The 27,458-nt window shown below is 38.8% G+C and overlaps 1 protein-coding gene across 2 annotated transcripts; it reads right to left on the bottom strand.

Moving 5' to 3' along the window:
• Positions 1 to 312: 312 nt before the first annotated feature.
• Bpnt1 (3'(2'), 5'-bisphosphate nucleotidase 1) lies at positions 313 to 27,225 on the bottom strand. 2 transcript variants are annotated; one of them, XM_048356554.1, is made up of 10 exons: positions 27,085 to 27,225; positions 19,752 to 19,879; positions 16,304 to 16,408; positions 14,831 to 14,938; positions 14,082 to 14,130; positions 11,172 to 11,263; positions 10,062 to 10,106; positions 7,842 to 8,039; positions 3,106 to 3,211; positions 313 to 587 (listed from the first exon to the last, which is right to left on the bottom strand). In XM_048356554.1, the coding sequence occupies exons 2-10, from the start codon at positions 19,869 to 19,871 to the stop codon at positions 439 to 441; spliced, it is 972 nt and encodes a 323-aa protein (XP_048212511.1). In that variant the 5' UTR covers positions 19,872 to 19,879; positions 27,085 to 27,225; the 3' UTR covers positions 313 to 438. The 2 variants fall into 2 exon arrangements, with proteins under 2 accessions (XP_048212511.1, XP_048212510.1); XM_048356553.1 differs by lacking the exon at positions 10,062 to 10,106 and having other exon boundaries at positions 27,085 to 27,224.
• Positions 27,226 to 27,458: the final 233 nt, after the last annotated feature.

Here is a 27,458-nt window from a genome sequence, read left to right as displayed (position 1 = left end):
CATAAAAATAGGAGAAAAATACAACACACTGAATTTATAAAATCTCCATGTGTAAACCAGTCTGGCTGACTAATTCATAAAATTAAATTTCTTGTTTTGTTTTTTTCTTCTTTTGAGACATGGTCTCCTGGGTAGCCCAAGCTGACTTTGATGGTTTGGAATTTGAGGTCCCCTTCATCTCAAGTAGCTAGCTAGGACTTACAGGTGTGTGCCACCATGTCCAACAGGAAAAAGAATACACAATTTTTTTATGTGTCCAAAGTATAGGAGTATTAGACCACTATAAACCTAAATTCTCTAATACTATTTTCTATTGCTAATTAACAAATATAAATCACTGATTAACAATGAATAAAGATAGAGTTCTAATCCTTTCCAATCAGCTTTAAAATGTATTATTTTGAGAACCAAGTCCACTAGGCTAAGTAGATTATTCCTTTAAGGAACAAGTGCTTTCTTAACAGACTCTGGGACTCGGCTTGCATAGTAGTCATAATTCCTCAGTGTAGCCAGGACGCCTGCAGAATTCATATGCTTCACCTCCTTGTTGTACTGAAGGGCATTCCCATGGATATCGGTTAACTTTCCTACAGGATAACATCAACAAAATGTTAGTGGATAGTTGGATCACGTTTATTGTATTTTTGAGGGGTGGAGTAGGTGCTATGTATTGAACCCAGAGCAAGGCACATACTAACCACAGGCTCTACCACTGAGCTACCTCCCTGAGTTATTTTTAAATGACGGTTGCCTCTCTAAAAGTATCCAATAAATTCTGGACATAATAGGAAGTGACCATAAAGGTCAACTTTTAACTCACATTAAGGGTAATTTTAACTAAAAGGACAAAAGATTATTTTCTCTGAGTAAAATTAACTTCATTAGGCATTCAATTTGTATTTCTTTTTTCTTGGAGGTGAACTCTGGGATCACAAGGGTCTACCACTAAGCTAGCTATATATCTATTTTCCTTGTTTATCAGTTTCTTTCCTTCTGAGGTGATTATTTTTTAAATTATGATACTTTTTCACCACCATTCCCATCTTCAAAATGTTTTTGTCAGCTCACTATATAATATTAACAGTTTTATAAAGGTTTAGCTGAAAGATACTTAAGAATTGCTCATTAAGAGTACATGTGTGGGGGCTGGGAATATGGCCTAGTGGCAAGAGTGCTTGCCTCATATACATGAGGCCCTGGGTTCAATTCCCCAGCACCACATATACAGAAAATGGCCAGAAGTGGCACTGTGGCTCAAGTGGCAGAGTGCTAGCCTTGAGCAAAAGGAAGCCAGGGACAGTGCTCAGGCCGAGTCCAAGCCCCAGGACTGGCCAAAAAAAAAAAAAAAAAAGAGTACATGTGTAGTGATGTCTATTTGAATCTGGAAAAAGTTACCTTATTAGGTATGTATTTGTAATACATTTTCCATCAATGTGTGTGTGCGTGTGTGTGTGTGTGTGTTGGTCCTGGGGCTTGAACTCAGGGCCTGAGAGCTATCCCTGAGCTTTTGTGCTTAATGCTCATATTCTACCCACTTTGAGTCACAGCTCTATTTCTGACTTTTTGGTGATTAACTGGAAATAAGCATCTTACTGACTTTCCTGCCCTGGCTGGCTTTGAACTGTGATCCTATGATCTCAGCCTCCTGAACAGCTAGAATTACAAGTGTGAGCCATTGGGTGCCCAGCTTCCATCACATTTTCAAAAATTTCTAACTATGGTCTTCAGCACTGGCACTGATATTGACCAAGACCAGCTTATAAGATCTTCAGTGGGTGATCCCAGTAATCATGAACATTTTACTTTCCAAGGAAAAAAAAATTTCTCAGGATGGGTATGTGGATTAGCAGTACAGTGCTTGTTGAGTATGCATGAAGGCTTGGGTTTGATTCCTCAATACCACATAAGCAGAAAAAGCTGGAAGTGGTACTGTGGCTCGAGTGGTAGAGTGCTAGCCTTCAGAAAAAGAAGCTTAGGGGCAGTGCCCAGGCCCCAAGTTCAAGCCCAGGAATGGCCAAAAAAAAAAAAAAAAAAAAAAAAAAAAAACAACCCTCTCAAAAAAATTGAAACCAGACTGGGAATGTGGCCTAGTGGTAGAGTGCTTGCCTTGAATGCATGAAGCCCTGGGTTCGATTCCTTAACACCACATATACAGAAAAATCCAGAAGTGGCTCTGTGGCTCAAGAGGTAGAGTGCTAGCTTTGAGCAAAAAGAATCCAGGGACAGTGCTCAGGCCCTGAGTCCCAAGCCCCAGGACTGGCAAAAACAAAACAAAACAAAAAACCCAAAAACTTCTTCAGATCATCTTTTGAAATGAGTTATAATAGGCTAAATGAAATAAAAAAAATTAAAACCGTAAGCCAGGTGCGATCTTAGTTACTTGGAGGCTGAGATCTGAGGATCATGGTTCAAAGCCAGTCTGGGCAGGAAAGTCTATAAGACTCTTATCTCGGGCTGGGAATATGGCCTAGTGGCAAGAGTGCTTGCCTCATATACATGAAGCCCTGGGTTCGATTCCCCAGCACCACATATATAGAAAATGGCCAGAAGTGGCACTGTGGCTCAAGTGGCAGAGTGCTAGCTTTGAGCAAAAAGAAGCCAGGGACAGTGCTCAGGCCCTGAGTCCAAGGCCCAGGACTGGCAAAAAAAAAAAAGACTCTTATCTCTACTAAACTACCCAAAGAGCCAGAAGTGGAAGTGGAGCTGTGGCTCAACTAGTAGAGGGCTAGCCTTGAGCAAAAGAAGCTCAGAGACAGAGCCCAGACCCTGAAGTCAAGCCCCAAGACCAACACCAAAACAAACAAGCAAACAAAAACACCCAAACCCAATAAATAAGGGTTAAAATGATTATATGTAGATCAACCTCTCCCCCATGCCCAGAGATTATGAACTAAAGGAAGACAAATCTGCTGAAAATCAAAATCTGCTGAAAATCTACTTATCTATGAAATGAATGGTTGCACTGGATAATCTTTACATTTCCCCTAGCTTTATGCCTTAGAAATCCAGGTAAAGAATATTACCAAAGTATGTCTTAATAATAGTTTTATACTGTAAGAACTATTTTTACAATATAAAAACGATTCCCAAATAAAATGGACTAACCTCCCACAGCATGTAAGATAACTTCCGGGGCACAAGTATCCCATTTTTTACATCCAGGACTTGCAAATACATAGGCAGAGGCTTTGCCTTCAATCAGCTGGATAATCTGAAAGGTTAAAAATATTAATTAACCCTCAACATGAAATGGATGATATACATATTAAAAAATAACTACTAGTACCTATAGAGCACTTTTTGTCAGTTCCTCTGCCAGGTTTCAATTAAAGCCTTTAAATAACATCAACACTATGAAGAAATAATAGGTGTCCAATAAAATGTGGAGACCTAAAGGAGAAAAAGGGGCCAAATAAACTATAAGGAAGGTATCTGAACAGTGTTCATATACCAAGTTAGATGAAACTTTATTTTGTTAGTTTATTTCTTATTGTCATAGAATAATTAAGGTTTTTAAATTTCAACACTGACCATTACTAAGGAAAGGATAGGGAAGTCACAAGCAGTATAGTAATATATCAGTTATCCTCATATGTGTGCATGGCTGATGGGTCTAACAAGTCCTTCCATAGGTTTTCAGAGTCAGATCTATTGCTATGACCTTTTAAGTATTCATCCCAACCTTTTCTGTAACACTCAGACAATTGTGGCCCCTGATACTGCTTGTGTGACTACCTAAACAGGAACTTGCTATCATATTTTACTGCTCAATTGACTCTTTTTTTGTTATTACTGTAAAAAATTATTTCTAAAAGTCTCAAACTTCAAATATTAGAACAGACTAAGAGAAGGAAGAAAATCTCAGTAAACACAAAATAACCAATTATGTCTTTCTGTACAACTTATGAAAACCATAGGACATTTTAATCCTGCTCTAGGCTTTTGAATAAAACCTTTTCTTTTTCACCTAACCAATGTGCCAAGTCTTATATTGTAGGAAGAACTATACCAGGTGTGTCTTTTTTCATGGGTGAGGAGGTGAAATTTCATCAAATTCTTAAAAGGGTCCTTATTTGTAAAATGTTACAAGCTGCCAAGCCAGGCTTTTTCAAAAGAGGACAGTCCAGATGGAAGAGGAACTAATGTTTTGTAGGAAAATGGGGCCCTTGGAAATAAAAAGAAGTGATCAATTTTCCTGATTACAAAAGGCAGGGGTAAAAGGAAACCATTCCTGTAACTATTTGTTTCAGTGAACATCAGAATATATTTCCATCTTAAAATGTTTGTATTTTGCTGGGCTCTGATGGCTCATGCCTGTAATCCTAGCTATTCAAGAAGCTGAGATCTGAGGATCAAGGTTCAAAGCCAGCCCAGGCAGAAAAGCACATGAAATTTTATCTCTAACTAACAACAACAAAAAAAGCCAGAAATGGATCTGTGACTCAATGGTAGAGTGATAGCTTTGAGCAAAGCTCAAATACAGGGGCAGCACCTAAGCCCTGAGTTCAACCCAGGACCAGTGCACACATGTACACACACACACTTACAGATAGCTTGTGGCCTAAGTAATTTTTTTTTGTGCTGGATATAACCCAGGGATTTAAATATGCTAGGTAATCTCTACCTTTGAACTATATCACCAACTCTGTTTTCCTAAGACATAGCTCGAGCCAGCTTGGAAGTTGCTAGGTATCACAGGTTGGCCTGTAAGTCTCAAGCTCACAATCCTTTCATTTCACCTTCCCTTGTGCTATGCCACTATATCTATTGTTCTAATTTTTAAACACTATTTATGTATTTATTATTTGTTATTTATTTATGCCAGTACTAACACCCTCTTGGGTGCTGCCTTGAGTTTTTGTGCTCAAAGCTAGTGCTCTACCACTTGAGACATAGTTCTAGCTTCTTGGAGATCAGTCTCATAGACTTTCCTTCCAGGGCTAGCTTCAAACTGCAATATTCAGATCACAGTCTTCTCAGTAGCTAGTATTATAGGCATGAGCCTCTGGTGGCCAGCTATATTTATTTTTTAAATTCCAACTTTTCATAATTATCAGTAAATGCCTTTAAAAACCCTACACATAGCCAGGTGTTTCAGGTCTGTAATCCTAGTTACTCAGAAGGCTGAGATCTGAGGATCACAGGTCAAAGCCAGCCAGGACAGGAAAGTCTGTGAGCCTCTTTTTTTGTTGTTGTTGGTCAATATGGCCTGAACGCTGGGCCTAGGTGCTGTCCCTGAGCTCTTCAGCTCAAGACTAGCACTCTATCACTTGAGCCACAGCGCCAATTCCAGTTTTCTGGTGGTTAATTGGAGATCAGGGTCTCACAGACTTTCCTGCCTAGGTTGGCTTTGAGCCACTATCCTCATATCTTAGCCTCCTGAGTAGCTAGGATTACAGGCATGAGCCACCAGCACCCGGCTCTGTGAGACTTTTTTTTTTTCCAGACATAAAACACTTGTGTTTATTTAAAATATATTACACAAAATTATTTTTAAATTTTTAAAATAAAAAATATTCCTGTAGTTTTGTGATACAGTCTCATAGTCTCTTGCAAGTGGTATCACATAGGAAAAAAACAAAACAAAAAAAGAAACAAATCATCTAGCTAATCAGATTGATAATTTTAGATGCAAACCCAAATACTGTTTAATGAGCAAGAGCAAGATCACTGCTATATTGAAAACTCAGCATAATCTATTTCAAAAATTCCTTATAGCATTTACAGCAGCATTTATAGGACATGTGCAGTACTAGAATTCTGATTTTGTTGGAGGAAAAAAGCAGACTAGGAAAGCAGAAATCATTTCTAAATATTTTGCTTTATGAAGTAATCTTTTTAAAGTGTGATTCTTATAATGTACTTTATGTTTAGGTGAACTCCTAATTTCTGCATTCCACATGACATAATTATACTAACACAAATGAAATTTATTTGTGACTGCTGTTTGTGGAAATCAGGCTGATAACTTTATATTTAAATTACCAGGTGGAGAAAATTAAAAATATAAATGCACCTCTGGTCTTCATTGTATGATATACAAAGGCCAGTTCATAAATATCTGTACACTATGAGATTCTTATCTCCAATAAACTACTGAGAAAAAAATCCAGAAGTGGTGTTGTGGTTCAAGTGCTAAAGCACAGAGGCTCAGGGACAGTGCCCAGGCCCTGACTTCAAGCCCTAGGACTGGCAAAAAAAAACAAAACAAGCAAAAAAAAAAAAAAAGCCCCAGGACTGGCAAAAACAAATAAATAAAAATAAATAAAAACCTACACATCACTGAATATTGCTTGTGAAGCATACACGTGGAGACTGAACGGCACTCAGCTCATATAAACATTATTTGCTTTTCCATTGCTAGGCACCGTGTGGCAGACACATCCATAAGTATGGTATTGTATCTAGTGACACTGAGCAGAAGTATGAGTTGAGGAGTGTTAGGAGATGAAGCTTAGGGATCTACAGGGGCCAGGCTACAGAAAGTTTCACATTCTTTGCTCCTAGACTTATATCTTAAATTGTTGGAAGAGGGGTAGGGTTTATCTTTTTATTTGCTCTAGTGGAAATTATGGAGACTGAGCTGAAATAGAACACTGCAAACTATAAAACAATGATGGTGGTTGATAGGTCTCAGTTATGGTACTGGCAGTTGAAACGAACAAGAGGAGGCATTAGAAAAGAATTAAGATGTATAGGTAGGGCCAGATGTGAGGCAGAAGGAAGGGTGTAAGAAAGGAAGGAATCTCAAGTGTGAAGGAAAGAATCAGGTGTGAGGAAGGAGGGAATCTGGGATGATTTTCAGGTGTCTAGTTGGAACAATTAAGTAAAAGTGATAGAATCAACCACACAGCAAATAGGGAGAGGAAAACATCTGGGGATGAGTGGAAATTAAGAATGCTGAATCTGGGCTGGGAATATGGCCTAGTGGCAAGAGTGCTTGCCTCCTACACATAAAGCTCTCGGTTCAATTCCCCAGCACCACATTTATGGAAAACGGCCAGAAGGGGCGCTGTGGCTCAGGTGGCAGAGTGCTAGCCTTGAGCGGGAAGAAGCCAGGGATGGTGCTCAGGCCCTGAGTCGAAGGCCAAGGACTGGCAAAAAAAAAAAAAAAAAAAAAAAAGAATGCTGAATCCGGGGCTGGGGATATGGCCTAGTGGCAAGAGTGCTTGCCTTGTATACATGAGGCCCTGGGTTCAATTCCCCAGCACCACATAAACAGAAAATGGCCAGAAGTAGCGCTGTGGCTCAAGTGGCAGCATGCTAGCTTGAGCAAAAAGAAGCCAGGGACAGTGCTCTGAGTCCAAGCCTCAGGACTGGCCAAAAAAAGAATGCTGAATCTGAGATACCTGAGGGATGTTATCATAATGACATCCAGAGTACAATCTAATGGGAAAAGATCAGGGCTTATGGGGGTAGATCAAATTTTGACCCACTTCACAATTCTTCCAGGAGACTGGAAGCCTGGATGAAGGAATGAATGTAGTAGCTAGAAAGGACACAGACAGGTCTACACTTAGAATCTATAGAAGTGCTAAGAAATAACACAGAAGATCCTGAGGAATGAAAGTCATTGACAAGGATGGGCTATTACCTCAGATAAGAAAGATGTGAAGCTTCTCTCTCTCCTCTCTCTCTCTGTCTCTCTGTATGTCTCTCTTTCAAATCCAGGACCTTGTGCATGCTAAGCATATGCCCTATAACTAAGCCACCCCCTTTTGTCTCTTAAACCTTAATTTTTTTCATCTTATTTCACATTTTTAAGCAAGTGCTCCCAGCCCAGCTCTATTCTATATTTTTAAAGAAGTTGGGGATTCAGAGCAGATGACAGATCTTCTTACCTTATTTCCTGCTCCTCCCACTCGCAGCACATCATCAGGGTTCATAGCACTAACACAGTCTGTAACCAGCTTGTTGCTGTGGGATCGGGTGGTGGTGATAATGTGCTTCCCAGCAGGGGCTTCTTTCAGTTGAAACCCAAAGGCACCTAAACCTAAAACTCCCCAGATTGTCCTTCCCAGCACAGCATCTGGTCCTGCCTATGTAGACGAGGGGGAAAAACAAAGCTTGTAATCACCTGGAGAAAGATGCCAGCCATAAATGGAATATTTAGTTACAGTTAAGCCATTTCAAATTTAAGGCATTTAGCTATAAAAATAAAAACATGCTAATATGATAAAATACAAGAATAATAACACTGGTAAAGAACTTGTCCTGAAAGAATAGGCTGATCTCATTGTTGCTTTGCTTAGTAGTATCCAATGTATTGAAGGGAATTCTTGAGTCACCAGCAAAGGAAACATCATATGCTGATTTATGATTTCTTTCTAATGGTTCAGTAACATGTTTGTAATAATGAAAATTGCCATTTTCCAAGGGTACAAAAGTGTCTAAGAAATGAGACACCATGTACTGATCACTATTTTTAGGATCCAAGGAATGACAGGGACCGTATTACTATGGTGAGAATGTATTTTGCTGCCACAGAGATAGAGCAAGTAAATAGGCTGATATTGAACACTAGCCATAAATAATGAGGTCAGGCTTAAGAGTTTACTAACATTTGTACCAGTAAATGACAATTGATAATGCAATCATAGAATCTGCAATTTCCTTTGCAGAGCTCAAAGAATTTTCAACCACACTGCTGTAAGTGGATACAAAGAAAAATAGAACCTGTATGCCATAGAAAGTAAATCCAGAACATAAAATAATTGTTCCAAGGTCATCAAAACATGGTATTAATATAGTACATATATTGTAGGCAGGCATATAGTCTACTCAATTCCATACAGGTACTAAATACCAAACTAAATGCTTTACATATATTATCTCTTTCAACCCTCAAAGCAACCCAAGGAAGTACATGTTATCATCCATATTTTAAAGAAGAGGAAAGTAATATGTGGTATCATTAGGTAAACTAAGGACTCTAAATTCGTAACCAAACCCAGATCATATATGTTCAAAAGTGTCTCTCCTTTTTTCTTTTTGTTTCTTTTCTTGAACCCTCGCTTTTTTTTTTTTTTTTGCCAGTCCGGGTGCTTGAACTCAGGACCTAGACTCTGTCCCTGAAGTTTTTGTGCTTAAGGAGTCTCATGGACTTTCCTTCCCAGCAGGCTTTAAATTGAGATCTTCAGGCATCAGCCTCCTGAGAAGCTATTACAGCCACGAGGCACTGCTGCCCAGGTTTCTCCATTGCGTTTTAAAATGAGGTCTCACTACAATGTCCAGGCTGGTTTGAACTCCTGGGTTCATGAGTTTCTCCTTTCCCAGCCTGCCAAGTAGGTAGGATTATAAGCACGTGCCACCATGCCAATTAAAGCTGATATTCTTCATCACTAAATCAGGCTGCTAGAGTTTACTAGTCAAATATTTTCATACACATCATCTTAGGTCTCCTAGAGCAGTACACTGGGTGCTGTTAGAGTTGTTAGTTGGGTTCCCTGGGAAGAAGAGTGTGAGACAGGAACTTGGTTACTAAGGAGCATGCGTGGTATCGAGACCTGTGATCCCACTTATTTTAATTGTTCAGTCTTTCATCTGGCTCAGGAGAGCAATATAGAATAACATGGATGTTTGGAACTGACTTTTAACCCCAGGTTTGCTATTTAACCATTGGGTGACATTAGCAAGTTAACTGTCTCAGTTTCCACTTCTTTAAAATAGGGTTATAGTTTCCTTACAAGCTGGGATTGGTATTAAGAGATAATTCATGTGAATCCTTTCAGTCTGGAGCACACAGTAAGCTCTTATACTCTTGATAAGTTTTAGCTATTATGATGAAGATCATGACTGAATAAAATGAAATCTTTAGCCTTGAATACCAACACAGCTGAGCCAGTTTTCAACTTCAATGTTCTGAAACAAAATTTATGGCATAAGCAAAGAGAAGGCAAAGACAGGATAGAGTACAGAAGGGAATGTTGCAAAGGGAGAGGTAATGAGTGGAACAGAAGAAAATGAGCTAGTGCATGGGATGGACAATGCAGCTTGGGTACCACAAATGCCTACCTCTTTTCTACCTAGTGGTTTAGCCAGGCCCTAGCTATATTTCTCACCTTTGCTTCATTCCTGTGCTCCCTTAACTTCTGCTTTTCATCGTTCTGTGAAAGATGAATACAATTTTTTCTAATCTCAGAAAGAAGGGATGAAAATTATTAACAAGTCCTAAGCATTTAGATCTTTATTTCTGACAAAAGGTATCATGCATTAGCGTCTTTAAAGAATTAAATGCCCCCTCTAAACTACTACTTACTCTAAAGTTTTTATAAAAATGACACTTAAGACTACATCTAATACTGTACCCACATTAAGTCATATTTTAAGAATTAATGGCCACTTAGGCAATGAAAGACTTTCTTACAAATGTATAACTATTTTGGTAACTCTTAAGAAACACATGGTTACAATTAAGCAGCAGGAAAAAGCAAATTTGTATTAGAAGTAAAAATGAATCCTATTTTTAAATTAGCAATTGAAGAAGTAATCATCCTCACTCTGGCTGCTTTGTTTCTTCAGTGGTCTGATAAGGTCACATTAATACAAACACCTCAAGTATTTTATTTCAATTTTTTTTTCAAATTGAATATGACTTGAGTGTATTCTTGGTTTTTAAGTAACATTAGTCTTTTGTATCTAAGGAAGAGAGTTTCTTGGAAATATAATGGGCAGTCAAAGCAAAGTAGAAGAGACAAAGTAAGGAAAAAAGTGCAAGGGCATATTTAGTTCATTATCACACTGACTCTAATTAGGTACTAGACAGTAATACCCAGATAGCACATGGCTAGCATCTTGTCTTGGTTGGCATGGTTTGTTCTTTAGTTACTTAAAGAACTACCTAGAAACCAGGTGTCTTGATGACCAAGCTAATCGAGAACCCTATCAGTGATTCCTAAACTTTTGTACTTGAATAGTAAGTAAATCATAAAATACAATGTAAACAGTATCTCTATATACAAGTGTATACATATGAATACATTCCTCATACCAGTACCCCCAGAAGCTCTAGTTCAGTAAGTCTAGGGTATAACCCGGGAATCTGCATTTGAAAAGTTTTCCATATGACTGCTTGTGAAATGGTGCTAGAAAACAGTGGACTAGATGACATCTGGAATCATACCACAGTATACTTATTTACTTAACATTTTTTGTGTCACTGACAGTCATACCTGGTAGTTGTAATAAGGCTGGTTAATGATTCCCGCTATGGCTTTTCCTTCATAAGCGATTCCAATAAGAACTGTTACGTTATCAAGAAGACCTATGAAGAAGAGTTATCAATTACACTTTTTTTGTGTTTTGACTCATCACAGTACATGGAATGCTCCAAGTTATTTTTGCAGCACAAAGTAAAGAATTGGAATCAGCCACTGGTGGTTCACACCTGTAATCCTAGCTACTAAGGAAACTGAGATCTGAGGATTGTGGTTTGAAACCAGCTGAGGCAGGAAAGTCTGTGAGACGCTTATCTCCAATTAATCACAGGAAAAGGTGGAAGTGGTACTATGGTTCAAGTAGTAGGATGGTAGGCTTGGGCCAAAGAAGTTCAGGGACAGTGCCCAGGGCCCAGAGTTAAAGCTCCAGGACTGGCAGAAGAAGGAGAAGGAGGAAAGGAGAAGGACAGAATTGATAATGATTCACCTACAATTAATCCTAGTAATGGCAAAATACACAAATTATAAGAGCTGACTAGAGAGAGAAACAGCCACTTAACTAAAGTAATAGTATAGTTTGTAAACCAATCAACAGAGCAGACACAACTCAACACTGTGTGTATGTCATGGAGCTTGAACTCAGGGCTTGAGTGCTGTCCATTATCATTTTTTCTCAAGGCTAAGGTTCTAACAATTGAGCTACATCTCCACTTCCAGCTTTTTGGTGGTTAATTAGAGATAAGAGTCTCATGGACCTTCTTGCCCACGCTGGCTTCTTACTGTGATCCACTCATTTTTATTAGATCCCTCTATACCTGTGTAGCTACCATCTGATTCACTCTTATCTGCTGAATCACTCTATATACTTGAATTATTCTCCAGAGTTGCATAACAAGCCTCTAAAGCAAGTTTCTCGGAGGTGGAGACTGTAGAGTTCTAAGCAGTATTGGAATCAACTGGTATGAATGTTGCAAAACAAATCTCAGGTGATTTCTCAGTGCTAACAAATCAAAATCTCTGGGTAGGAGTTAGGATCTAAATAAGCCCCCCACCATGTGTGTGTGTGTGTGTGCGTGTGTGCGTGTGTGTGTGTGTGTGTGTGTGTGTGTGTGTGTGTGTGTGTGTACTGGGGCTTGTATTCAAGATTTTGCACTCTCCCTTGGCTCTTTTTGCTCAAGGCTGGTTCTTTACCACTTGAGCCACAGCTCCACTTCCAGGTTTTGATGGTTAATTGAGATAAAGTCTTTCAGAGTTTTCTGCCTGGGCTGGTTTCAAGCCACACTCTTGAGATCTTGGCCTTCCTGAATAGCTAGGGTTATAGGCATGAACCACCAGTGTCTAGCTAAATATGCTTTCTGTTTTCTTATACCCATTTAAGCTAGAACTAAACTAGAACTTCCCTGTTTGTGAATGAATTAAAAAATGTTTCCAGTACTCACAAACTACATAAGCCTGCACACATGCACAAGATGATTCATTCATCATAGATAAGTCTCAGCCAACCACAGAAAAAGTTTCTTTCCAGTAATGATGAGAAATTTTCTTTTCTTAAGCTATAAGTTTAAGAAAACTTATGTCGACTTTTATTTCAAAAACTAAATTCTAGCTAGGTGCCAGTGGCTCAAACCTACAATCCTAGCTCATCAGGAGGCTGAGATCTGAGGATTGTGGTTCAAAGCCAGCCCGGGAAGGAGCGTCTGTGAAACTCTTATTTCCAATTAACCAGCAAGAAGCCAGATGTCGAGCTCAAGTGTTGAGGACCAGCCTTGAGCAAAAAACTCAAGGACAGCACCCAGGATTGGCACAAAAATAACATAAAATAAAAATGTAAGCTTCCCCAATACTAAAACCTGGACTTTTCAGTGTGATGTTTCTTTTGTGTTGCCAAGTTTTTTAATTTATTTTTTCCTTATTGCTAAGGTTTGAAGTCAGGCCTCACACACTTGCCTGGCAAGCGCTCTACCATATTGGTGAGTGGGACAATGGTGGTGACGTGGCTAGGGCAGCAAAGAGGTGCTTGTCATTGCTTTTCTACCTCAACAGAGCTAAGGAAGTTCAGTGTACTTCCTTTGGGAACACTGGTTTGTTATGACTGATAGTCTCTTGTGGGGGGACACATTTATAACTGTGAGGCTGCTAGATTACATGGGAATAGTATTTGAAGGAGATGAATTTTTCTCATGCTTTTTTGTAGTTATTTTTATTGGTGTATATTAATTGTACAAATGGGTCTCATTATGACATTTCCATTTATTATTCACCATATGTATATATACATATATTCATTATATTCACTTATTGGCTATGTGTATATATATATATACATATATATATAGAAAGTGTACTTTGATCATAGTTACCTCCTTTATTACTCTTATCTTCCCTTGTTCCTCCCCCCTTTTAATTTTTTGCTTTTTTTAAACAGCAATTCCCAATGCAGTCTAACCTGCCCTCTAACTTTCAATCCTCCTTTCTGATCTCTCAAGTACTGGGATTACAGGCATGTATCACTATGCCCATCTTCCTTCTATTATAACAGTTAACTGCTGTCGGTACAAATAAAGTTTTAACAAAAATAAAATGAGCCAGGCTCTGGTGGCTCATGCCTGTAATCCTAGCTACTCAAGAGGATGAGATCTGAGGATGGTGGTTTGAAGCTAGCCCAGGCAGAAACGTCCCTATGGGACTCTTATGTCCAACTAATGACTAAAAAAAAACCCTGAAGGGAGCTATGGGTCAATGTGGTAGAGTACTAGCTTTGAGCAAGAGAACTCAGGGACTCTCAGGCCCTGAGTTCAATCCCCAAAACCAACAAAATAAAATAAACAACAAAAAAAGGATACTAGCTTTTCATCCAATATACAGTAGAGCATGTGTGCACAACTAAACATATCCTAGTGCAATATGAACACAAGAAACACTGACCTTCAGTATATTCCTTAGTACCATCCAGAGGATCAACCCAAACTACAAGCTATAAAATAAAAATCAAAAAAGAAGAAATAAACAAATCAATTATACAATATCCCAATATATATATAAACTTTAAAGCAATTTTTTTATTAAAAAATTGTAAGGTGGATGCCTTAAACTAACATAATCAATTTTGTAACAGTAAAATATTAACATTTTTGTCATCATAGATAAATTAGTTCCATTTAAATTAGACAAAAAATAATGGCAGAGGCAGGAGGATTACAAGGTCTAGACTAGTCTAGAAGTGAGATTGTATTTCAAAAAAGAGAAGCTCCAATGAGATATTTAACTGATAACATTTTGAACACTTGAATACTAAACACTATGCTATGAACATACTGAACTCTAGATGGTGCTACAGGGAGAATTTTCCAAGAAGCACCAAGAATGTTTTGAAACAGGTATGGTTAGATTGAAAAAAAAAAAAGTCTGATTACTTTAAAGATACAATTTACATAAGCAAAAAAAAAAGTGAATAGTTCATACAATTAGCAATACATGAAGAAAATAAATAGCATCTACTTAGGACTTTGAATCAGAGTAGGATGCCATGAGCCACTAAAATTATACTTGACATAGATTTTGAGTAAGAGCAGCATATTGATGATGGAATTTATGAACTGCCTCACTTTCTATGTCCTCCACACCACAGAACTAAGTCGCAGATGAACAAAGTACAACACAAAACCAGAGCTTACGTCTTCCTCTTTAATTCGACTGTACTGCGATGGGCACGGCTGCCTCAGTATTTCCTCCCACTGGCCATCTTCAATCAGCTCTTGATCCACTTCCTCAGAAGGCAGGTCCTGCAGGACAGAAGCTGTTTAGTGTTCATGTTTATAGAGCTTTGAAAGCAAACCTAATTAAAAACCGTACGTGACTTATCAAAGCTGACTAAATGGTCATAACTCAAACAGGGTTTATTAAAGAAGAAAGGAGGGATGAAGGCTTGAGTGAAAAAGGAGAGAAGGAAGAATGGGAGGGAACGGGGAGAGAGAGATAGAGGAGGAGATTTTTAGTTAAAAAAAAATTGGCAGTACTGGGCATTGAACTCAAGACCTTGAGCTTGCTAGGAAAATGCTCTACCACTTGAGCTATACTCCCAGTCCCTTAACAGAGTTTAAAAAGAGGTTTTTAAAAATATATATTTTTTAAGTTCATAAGCTTGTTTTAAAGAAACTTACTCTACCACTAGGGACATGGCTCAGTGGTAGAGTACTTACATATTCACAAGGCCCTGAGTTCAATCCCCATCCCTGAAAAACAAACAAAACAAAACAAACTAAAAAGAAATTTATCCTAGAGCTACCATGGTAATGAATGCTTTTAATCTCAGCACTTAGAGGCTAAAGCAGTAGTATCTTGAGTTCAAGACCTTGTTTCAAAACAAAGAACAACTAAAAAAAACTAACAAAAAAACCAACTTATTCTACTCGGTTATAAGTATGCGAGTAAGTCTCATTTTAAAAACAAACTGAAACCAAACAACAGAAGTTTTTGTAGTCATTCCATTGCATCCCATCCTAGTTGTCGAACACTTCCTCTTTTTCCTGTTTTAGTTTTTGGTGCTGGGAATTGAACATACAGCCTCATATACAAGGCTAAATTATACTTCTTACTCCTAAACTTGCCCATCTCTTTCTCAGTGAGCTGAAATCTGTGGCAGGCAAATGCTCTACCACTGAGTTTCACCTGCAGCCCTCTGTCCATTTCATAGTTCCCATGCTGAGTACAGTCATTCTAACAGTAAACGTATTTCCTCTGGCTAAGGAACTGAGATTTCTGGACTAACAATGGACCAAAATATTTTAAAATCAGATACTTGCTCTCGTCTTGTCAAGGTTCATAATAACTGCTTTCTGTTGCATTAGATATAATGCTTAAATCAATGACATATCAGTTATAAATCCATAAGGCAAACAGAGATTACATCTCTGATAATTCTTTTTTTTTTTTTTTTTTTTGCCAGTCCTGGGGCTTGAATTCAGGGCCTGGGCACCATCTGTGAGCTTCTTTTGCTCAAGGTTAATGATCTAACACTTAAGCCACAGAGCCACTTCCAGCTTTTTCTGTTTGTGTGGTACTGAGGAATCAAACCCAGGGCTTCATGCATGCTAGGTAAGCACTCTACCACAAAGCCAGATTCCTATCCCATCCCTGACAATTCTTACCTCTTCTCCTATGATGGTTAGTTTAGGGAATTTCCGTGCCAGTGAAGAGCATATGCTCATTTGTACCAGTCGGTCAGCTTTGGTCTGCAGGTCTGTTGCAGAGGTCTGTAACAAAGAATACAAGTGTTAGCAGAACTAATCCTCTGATTTCTAAATGTGCAAATGTCTATCTCATTTACATTATACTTAGTTTCTAGATTCGCAGAACATAATAAAAATCAAATACGAAAATGATAATGAACTGAATTATAGTAATATTTAACACATAGGCCACCTGTGGCACCCTACTCAATCTATATCCAGATAGTCAGAAAGACAATGGATAATTTTGCAAATGATACCATAATTCCCTTTGTTTTCAGAGTATTATTTATTTGTTTTTGTTTTTTTTTTTCCTCCAGTCCTGGGCCTTGGACTCAGGGCCTGAGCACTGTCCCTGGCTTCTTTTTGCTCAAGGCTAGCACTCTATCACTTGAGCCACAGCGCCACTTCTGGCCATTTTCTATATATGTGGTGCTGGGGAAACGAACCCAGGGCTTCATGTATAGGAGGCAAGTACTCTTGCCACTAGGCCATATCCCCAGCCCCTCAGAGTATTATTATATGTTATAATTTATATAAAAGTAGTTAGATGGATTACAATATCTGAAACAGAATTCTTTCTTTTTCTTTTCTTTTCTTTTTTGCCAGTCCTGGGCCTTGGACTCAGGGCCTGAGCACCATCCCTGGCTTCTTTTTGCTCAAGGCTAGCACTCTGCCACCTGAGCCACAGCACTCCTTCTGGCCGTTTTCCATATATGTGGTGCTGGGGAATCGAACCCAGGGCTTCATGTATAGGAGGCAAGCACTCTTGCCGCCAGGCCATATTCTCAGCCCCTGAAACAGAATTCTTACAATACTTTGTAATGAAAAAATGAAAAAAAGAGATGAAGGGCTGGGAATGTGGCTTAGTGGTAGAGTGTTTGCCTAGCATGCATGAAGCCCTGGGTTTGATTCCCTAGTACCACATAAACAGAAAAAGCCGGAAGTGGCACTTGTAGCTCAAGTGGTAGAGTGCTAGCCTTGAGCAAAAGAAATGCAAGGACAGTGCCCCGGCTTTGAGTTCAAGCCCCAGGATTGGCAAAAAAAAAAGGCGGGGGGAGGAGGGCAGGGATGACTGAAAATCACTGAGCATTTTATTTTATTCTTTAAATTTGTATGTATTTGGCTAGCACTTTGAGCTACAGTGCCACTTCCAGTTTTCTGGTAGTTAATTGGAGAAAAGAGTCTCACAGACTTTCCAGCTAGGGCTGGCTTTGAACCACAATTCTCAGATCTTAGCCTCCCTGGGTCAATAATGCCCAGAGATTCATTTTTTGTGCCAATACTGAGGCTTGAACTTAGGATCTCATGCTGTTGCTTTCTTGTTCATGTCTGCTGCCATTCTAACACTTGAGCAATGCTTTAGTCTGGGATTTTGCTGGTTCGTTGTAAACAGGATCTTGTTGATTTTTCTTCCTGGGCTGGCATGGAATCAAAATTCTCCAGATCTCAGCCTCTTGAGTAGCCAGAATTACAGGTGGCAATACCCAGCCTTTGGAAGACGGGGAGGGGGAGGCGGGAAGTGGGGAAGGAAGGTATACTAGGGTTTGAACTCAAGGTCTTCTACACACACACACACACACACACACACACACACACACACACACATTGTTATTCATTTAATTACATGAGGAAACCTCTCCCAACTCCTTTGTTCTCTAAGATACATGTCCTTTCCCTTCTCTCAGTTTAGTGCTAAGACTGTTTCCTTTAAAATAAGGTTATCAACAGAGTATATAAATTATTGGAAGTGCCTAGCGTATACAGAAAACAATGATAACACTACTTGACTTTCTAACTTAGACACTATATTTCTAGTCTCATTACCTACTGGGCCACAAAGCTGGACTACACAAAATCAATTTAAGGAAAGTAAATTATGCCAAAGAAAAATAATAATCTGGAAAGAAATTTTCCCAAATGTTAGCAATGATGGTTTCTATTTACTGCTTGTTATTTTTTCTCATTTTTTTCAGAAAAAGAAAAAAAAAACTTCACAAAAAGAAAAGATGGGGTAGGAGGTTAGCTCAATGGTTGACGCCTGAGACTCATCCCCAGTATCAAGAAAAGGCAGCAAGATTAGCAGCTTTCTGGAAGCAGCTGTACTGCCTTACATGCAGTCAATGGAAACTTCTTTTTCAAATAAAGTTTAAGATCTATCTGATATTATGGAACACAAATATAGGACTTTGTATAATTATTCCTATATATCGTACTGAATTGAGTCCACTTTTTTCAGATGCTGCAACTACTTTGAGTACAAACCCTGTAATGTGATATATTAGGTATAAAATTACATTTTATTGACAAACTTGTTAAATGTGTTTTCTTTCCTTTTTCCCTCTTTCTCTCTTCTTCCTTTTCTTTTTCTCAAACTAATCTCACAAGAACATGTCAGCTAAAACATGGATAATATTGAAAATGGAGAGTCTTTCAGTAAGCAAAAGAGTGTGCTAAGGAAGTAAGAGTATCAGTTAATAAGAAACGGATACAAAGTCTTTTCTGTTATACTATTGTATGTCTTGAGAAATATAAGAAACCCTAAGGACTTTCCCCCCCCCCCCTATTCCTAGGGTTAGAACTCAGGGCCTGAACTCAGGGCCTGAGCACTGTCCCTGCCTTCTTTTTGTTCAAAGCTAGCATTCTACCACTTGAGCCACAGTGCCACTTTTTCTGTTTCTGTCGTGCTGAGGAATCAAACCCAGGGCTTTATACAAGCTAGGCAAGCACTTTATCCCTAAGCCACATACCCAGCCCACCTATCATGTTTTATTGATATACAACTTAAAAAGTACAAGCCCCATGGATATTTTATGATTTGTCAAATGCATATCTAAAGAAAAATCATCTTTTATTCTATTCTGTGGGATCTCCTTTACTGACTCTATACTAGCATTTCAACTCTATGTTGTTTTAGAAGCTTTCACTAGTAACCATTTAAACCCTTAAGACCAAATTGTCATTAGCTTTTTCTAAAAAGAAGATATTCTTGTATTTTTCCCCTAACATTATAAAAGAGAATCTCGTTTGTTTTCATATCTTTGTACTGAAATAATCTTGAGACTAGATACTGGTCAGAGGACACATCACATAAAGATCTTGGAAGAAGTGTGGAGTCATTTTCCTTCTCTTCCCTCCCCCTCCTTTCTTTTCCTGGCAGAGCCCATACTTGCCAGTTGACCTATAATCCCAGTCCTGAAGTGATTTTCAAAGCAGGCACAAAGCTCATTGAACTAAAGATCTTGCAGTCTCCATAAGGGAGCTATCAATTATTCTGAATATTAATATTTATACAAATTATGAAACCCTTTAGTAAACTTCAAAGAACAGAATTCAGGCTGTTAGGAAATGAGAGTAGCAGCAGCACCTTCTCCACAATACCCAGGTCTCCTTCAGCAATGACACGTCTGACTATCATTCCTGCCTTCTGAGCAATGGCGTACGATGAAGCCACCAACCGCATCAACACAGTATGACTGGAGGCCATGATAAATCCTGAAAAGAAATCAAGAAAAATACCACACTACTTTAAAAGCCAAATAGTACCATTTACTTGAACTCAATTCAACACTTTTTTTGGCCAGTTCTGGGGCTTAAACTCAGGTTCTGGGCACTGTCCCTGAGCTTTTTTTGCTCAAGGTTAGCACTCTATAACTTGAACCACAGGACCACTTCCAGCCTTTTCAGTTTATGTGGTACTGAGGAACCAAACCCAGAGCTTCATGCATGCTAGGCAAGCACTCTACAGCTAAGCCACATTCCCAGCCCAACACATAATTACTGAATGCTTACTAGGGACTATCCCAATTAACGAGTAAAATAGTTAATTATTCATTAAGAGCTTATTTATTCTACTCAGTAAGCAGAATAAGAATGCAGTAAAAGAGAATTGGGGAAAAAAACCTTTATTTTGGTATTAACTCTCACAACAAATCCTATAACATTGTTTTTCTCACAGATGGGAAATTTCAAAATACAAGTAAAACCAGACCAGGCTGCTTTGCACGGGGAAGTTTGTATGTGTGGTATGTAATGTGCTATGAAAAATGCTTCAGGGCTTAAAGTACAATACAGTCTGCCTTTGAGAAGTTAGTATTTTGGTGAGCTCTAGGTAAAATAACAAAACTAAATATATAATCCAGTGGTAGTGGCACACACTTGTAATTCCAGGAGGGACTGAGACAGAGGGAAACCTTATTTCAAACAACAAATAATCCCACAACAAGAAATATACAAAACTGGTAAGTACCAGAGAAGTATGAATAGCACCAAGAATTTAAATGTATATACGGGATAGTTTAAAAAGAAGAGGAATGAGTGGTGTAGTTAAATGGTAGAATGCTTATCTATTATGCACAAAACCTGTGTTTCATTCCTAGCATTGCAAAGCAAAGCAAAACAAAACAAAATCAGGTTACCTGAGGTCTTAGCTGACATCACATCCTAGCCCAACATCCTCTCTTCCTTTTCCAAGTGATGACAAAAACATTTCCTAATAAACCTCTTGCACTATATCTCTGTCGCAGCATGTTTATGGGGAACCAATCTGAGGGAAACATACAATATCAACAACAAAAAGTCCTCTCAGGCTGGCTGGGTGTAGCAACACTCTCCTATAATCCCAGCACTTCAGAGGCTGCAGCAGAAAGATTTTGAGTTCCAGGCCAACATCAGCAATATAGCAAGATCCCATCTCAAAACCCAAGTAAGGAAAAACTCTTGGGCTGAAGACACAGCTTATGTATACAGTTTGGATAAAGGCCTGGGTTAGATATCCAGCATGGCAAAACAAAAACTCTACCATGCCTAAATAAAATCAGGTCATCATTATTTCACCACAGTAAGGCAAAATGTTATTATCCACTCGGATAAAAGATGTTACATACTTGAACTCACAACCTGTTACCAATTTCTGACTATATGGTGACATGCCTTTAACCTTTTTAACATTTTTTTCCTATCACCCACACTCTACAGGAATTAAGAAAACAATTGAAACAATACATAACAAAGTGGGGCTGAGAATGTGGCTTAGCGGTATAGTGTTTGCCTAGCATGCATGAAGCCCTGGGTTCAATTCCTCAGTACTACATAACGAGAAAAAGCCAGAAGTGGAGCTGTGGCTCAAGGGGTAGAGTGCTAGCCTTCAGTAAAAGGAAGCCAGGGACAGTGCTCAGGCCCTGAGTCCAAGCCCCAGGACTGGCAAATAGATAGATAGATAGATAGATAGATAAGCAAAGTGTTTGAAACCCTTCAAAAGATGGAACAAATTGGTGTTCAGTAATTCATAGTACCACAATGTGACCAGTAGCTGTCTAGAATTAAGGTAAAAATAAAATGGACTTCTTTATAATATTTGATTTTTTTTATCTTATGTTGTAATCAGGCTAGATTCGTGTTTTTTTAAATTATTATTATTGGGGACTGAATCCAAGGCCTTGCCCATGGTCTAAGCAAGCATTCCACCACTTGGGCTATCCCCCCTCTTCCTCAGCTACATACTGGGAGTTGGGTGTTACACATGGAACAAAGTAGTTATAGTCATTGCTAATAATTAAGGAACACCATAAATAGAATACAGGAGTAATAGTTTAACATTTTTTTCACATGATATTTTAATGGCTGGTGCTTTACCACTTGAGCAATGCCTACAACATAGCTTTTAGCTGATTATTTTGGAGATGGAGTCTTGCGGATTTTTCTGCCTTAGCTGGCTTTGAATTCTGATACTTTATATCTCAGTCTCTTAAGTAGCTAGGACTACAGGGCATGAGATAACCAAAACTAGGCTTCACGAACACTTCAACTCCTTTATGCCCATGACCAGCCATATATCTGGCAACTAGTTTGTTCTAACCAGACACACACTCCCACCCAAACTCCCCCACCTTCGTGCTAGGGATGAAACCCAGGACACTGTGCATGCTAGGTAAGTACTCTACCACTAAACTACATCCAAGCCCTGGCAAAAGTCTTAAACATGAGGAACACTTTAAGGTGTTGGCATACCCACCTGAGTTTCTGTGCTATATGACTTGTTTTGTGACAGGAAAATTATTTCATTCACTGCATGGTGTTAAAACACTTGCACAAGTATCAGTTACCTTTGAGCTCCTTGAGCAATAATTTGAGGCTTGTGAGGCTCAGGAATGAATAAGCCACTTCCTGCTTTGTATGCCTGCCACATCCCTGGTACTTTCTACTTCCAAAGAAAATCTTTCAGGTACTCATTGCATATGAATTTCCTCACAACTTGTATCCTACATTTCCAAACTAGAACATCCACTAATATGAAACACGAACAAACGTGGTTTGATATAAAGGAGAGATAACGATTTATTTAGAGATTCCACAAATCACTTGTAGTTGGCAAATAAGGAAATATTCCTACCATTTCTTTCTGAAGTATGTACTTTTGTTGTCCACTCTTAGTTATGGAATGTCACTGTCCCCTAGCCCTAAGAGATTTCCTAAAAAAATACTTGCTTAACAAATGGATATAAAGTTTGTTTTTAATATAAAAAAACGTAGTTAATGATATTATCCAAACACAAAATCTACCAGAGAGTCTTATTAACTTTTCCAATTATGTCCCTTCCCAGGCTCCAAAGGAGAATGACTTACCTTTCTAATGTTACAGCAGACTAGGAGCAGGGCCAACACAAGCTACAGGGGAGTTAACTTCCTCTTATTTGAGGCAGTTCAAATGACTTCCTTTTCTATTGCGTTTATACCTTCTGGGTCCTAAAGCACTATACTTTGTGAACTTGTCCAGGAACAAATCCCAGACAACATAGCTGGCATCATCAGGAGGAGTTCAGTTAACAGAGGGTGAATGAGGATGGATATAGTCTGTGTAGTTTAATGGCATGTATTAAAGTAGAAAGAGGAAACCTGTTGAAATTGTTTTCAGAAGCAGGAAAGGTGAGGATTAATGGGGGCATGGGAGAGTTACTGATCAGGATCCACAGTTTACATGTGAAAGAATGTAACAAGGGTACCCTGAACAACTCATGTATGGTACTTAAAAAAAACAAAACAGTGACTGGGAATATGGCCTAGTGGTAAAGTGCTCACCTCGTATACATGAAGCCCAGGGTTCGATTCCTCAGCACCATATATATAGAAAAAGCCAGAAGTGGCACTGTGGCTCAAGTGGTAGAGTGCTATCCTTGAGCAAAAAGAAGCCAGGGACAGTGTTCAGGCCCCGAGCTCAAGCCCCAGGACTGGCAAAAAACAAAACAAAACAAAACAAAAAGGACAGCAACAAATCCTACAGCATAGTGATTTCCACTAGTCCACTAGTGATTAGCTACTATCTTTCTTCCAATCTTGGTTCTGGCATACATTAGTTGTGTAACCGTGAGAAAGTTGCCTGAATTTGTCATAGCAATTGATAACAGAGCCTTTTAAATGAACAACACATGGAAAACACTTGACTCCATAAGCATGAAATGATACTGGCTACCTCTATTTAGATGATTCTAATTTTTAAAAATATCTTTATTGGCATACATTAATTGTAAAATGTTTCAGTGTCATCTCCATACATACAGACCCTCAATGTACCCTGATTAAGTGCACCACCTCCACCTCTATGCCTCATTTCTCTTCCTCCTTTCTTAAAACAATTTTAACAGTTTTGATTATTCTGTTTTCATGGGTGAGTACAAAGTTGTATGGTCATAGTCACCTTATTCATCCTCTCCCTTGGCCTTGCTCCCCACTCTCACTAGTTCCTGCCCTCTGAAATAGCCTATTTATCATTCCTGTGATTTGGTTTTCTTCAGTGCATATTAATTAGAGAGGTTTACCATAGTAATTAGCATGTGGACACATTGTAATTTAGTCAGATTAACCTCATCCATTGCTTTTCAGTCCTCCATATCCCACCATTGTGCAACAGCTGTCAGTGAGTTTCCTATCTTTCTACATAGACACGGTGTCTTTCAATAATTATTTATCTTTTATCATTCTCTATCTCTCTTCCCTTTTCTTCTAGTGATCCCAGACAGTCTCACAGTTACATACATATGCTCTCTATACACACATATATGATGTATATGTGTTTGCAATGCATTTATGTGTGTACATATATGCATATATATACATGCACATGTATGTATATATATGTCTTTAAAGGTTAGATGTCACAAATGAGCAAAAATGTGATAGTTGGCTTTTCTGAGCTTGCTTTATCTAGTTCAACATGATCTCCAACTATATCCACCTCCCTATAACAATGATTAACATTTCTGACTATCCAGTAAGGACAAAGGAGAATGGTAAGGTCAAGAGTTACTGTATCTTCTGGAAAGGTATTTTGACCTTAAGGAGGTAATGTAATAACCAATATGACCCTGCATCACAGGCCAAGTTCTTTCTCAATATTCTGGGCTCAAACCTTGTAGTAAATATGAAAAACAAAGATTACATAACTCATAAGGCAGTTAACCTAATCCTCATCCATTTAAGGAATCCTTACAACTGGCCAGTTGGACTCGATCAGAAGAATGAAATAAGAGGAATCAAACTACCAAGTTCTCATAGCCTTGAAGAGGTATCTATAATGGGTCCTTCCATAGCTGGTAGAGCAGAGGACTGTAGTGGAAGAGGTATCTATAATTCTGTATGAAGATGGTGAGCTTATGAGGATCAGGATATAAAAATGTCAGACGTGTTCCCAATCAAAACAATAAAATAATTTGTTTTGGAACATGGCCAAATAATGCTAAAGTTCAAGGACACCAGGAAAAATTTAAAAAAGGTGAGCATGACAGAGCCAATTCTGAAGTGAAAAATAACAGAGATATTCCTTGTGCCCATTATCAAAATATGACATAAAACTTTAGAGAATTTTAGATAAAGAGACAAATAAATAAAATCAGATAAATCCAAATACACTAAAGCTGGCACTTTCTTCTCATTTTTCTTGTGCCAGTACTAGAGATTGGATTCTGGGCTTCAAGCTCTTGCTTAGCCTTTTCTGCACAAGGCTGGTGTTTTACCATTTGAGCCAAACCTCCTGCTTCTGGCTTTTCTGATCTAAGTCCTCCCATGGGTGGCTTTAAACTTTGATCCTCACATCACAGCCTTCTAACTAGCTAAGACTATAGGCAAGAGCCTGTGGTACTTTCAATCAACAAGTCATTGGGTGTGATATACATGCTTGTAATCCCAGTACTGGGGAGACAGAGAAAGGAGGCTCTCTAATTCCAGGATATAACGGGCTAAAAAACATCTCAAAATAAAACAAAAACAGAAACACACACACAAACACACACACACACACACACACACACACACACACACACACACCAGGTCAACAGATGAATCTTAATTAAAATAATAAATGAATAAAACTATTAAAGTATAAAGATGCTTTATAAAGTTGTAAAGGTCTTTAAAGTATAAACCAAGAGTGCGTTTAAATATATTGATAAATTTACACAGAAGTTAAAACTTCTACATACCCCAAATGCCATAAAAAAAGAAAATGGATAATTTATTTTTTAATCCACTCACAGTACTAAACAATTGAACTAATTGGAAAAGGCTCTTTACATATTAACATGTAAAAATAATCCACTAGAAAAATGAACCGAGGACAGTCAGTAACTGTTAACTTCTAGAAAAAGAAAATCATTTCCACTAAAGAAATGAAATGTTCAACCTTACCAATTTTTAAAGAAATGCAAAGTAAACCAGAAAGGGCTGTTTAAGGCCAGCATAGGTAAAAAGAGGAGCATGTTCCTGAGTACTTTTCCACAAATTCATAGGGGAATCATCTTAGGAGGGTTTGTAGAAACTTAATAATTAAGAACATGTATATATCTATTGAGTTAGCACATTTTTGTTTCCAGGAAAACTCAAATAATACTGACCAACAAATATGAGAAATGGCAACTTAAAGAATATTTGCTATTACTGCCAGGTGCCAGTGGCTCACCCCTGTAATCCTAGCTCCTCAGAGGTTGAGATCTAAGGATGGGGTTCGAAGCTAGCTGGGGCAGGAAAGTCGGTGCGACTCAATCTCCAATATAAAAACTACTCAGATAAATCCAGGAGTGGACCTGTGGTTCAAGTGGTAGAGAGCTAGCCTTCAGCACAGAGGCTCGGGGACAGCGCCTGGGCCTTGAGTTCAAGTCCCAGGACCAACCAAAAAAAAAAAGAAAAGAATATTTGCTCTTATTGTGAAAATTAGTTCTAAGGTTAATATTTTCTAAGCTTGAGTGAAACACGTTCAAGTCTACTTTTGCCTTGTTGCTTCCACACTAAAGCAAAAACACCCAGGGGCATGAAAATAAACAACTAAAATATGGGCACTGAAGATTGTAAGGCTGACAAACATGGCATGGTGACTGTCACACTTGGACTCTGGATTTAAAAGTCACGATAGCAGAAGGAGGACTATTTGGGAAGAGGAAAGGAATCTGGAAGGGTGATGGAGAGGACGAGAGGGGGAAATCAGTGTGATCGAAATATTAATGTCATAATGAAATCTGCTACTTTGCATAAGTAATAAGCACTAATTAAAAAAAAACTAAAGGAAAAGATTCTAGATCTGAGATGGAAATATTTGGAGAGTCAATCTAATTAACCTATTTTTTAAAAAGCACCATAAATCCCTTGAGTCTCCTCAGTGAAAAGGGGTGGGATAAGGGACCATGGCCTGTCCTGACATGCCGAGAGGAACTTACAGTGACTAACTCTGCCACGGCGTTAGGAGACAGACCCTCAGGGGTCAGGAAACCGCGTTGTGAAGCCACAGGTCCCTCGTGGCGTCCAGTACCGCACTTTCCAGGAGTCAATAGGTCAGAAGTGGACGTAGGGCAAAGCTGCCTCAGCTACGGAGCATGCGCGACCTGAGGCGCAAGCGCACAGCGATCGCGTTGCCCTTTTTCCCTGCAGACTCCCAGCCGGCCAGAAGACTCCACTTCTCCGGGTTTTAGGCACCATCCCGTGGGTGCATGCCTTCCACTGCTCCGGGGTCGCCCTTTTTCAGGCTTGGTTCTGGCTTCTGGTGCCTGGTTGCCCAATGTGGTTTAGACTCCTAATTAATAGCAGTTTGAAT

Source organism: Perognathus longimembris, chromosome 11, assembly GCF_023159225.1.
Source record: "Perognathus longimembris pacificus isolate PPM17 chromosome 11, ASM2315922v1, whole genome shotgun sequence".
Lineage (NCBI taxonomy): Eukaryota > Metazoa > Chordata > Mammalia > Rodentia > Heteromyidae > Perognathus > Perognathus longimembris.
The sequence above is the reverse complement of the archived record's forward strand: the minus strand, read 5'-3'. Positions and strand labels throughout refer to the sequence as shown.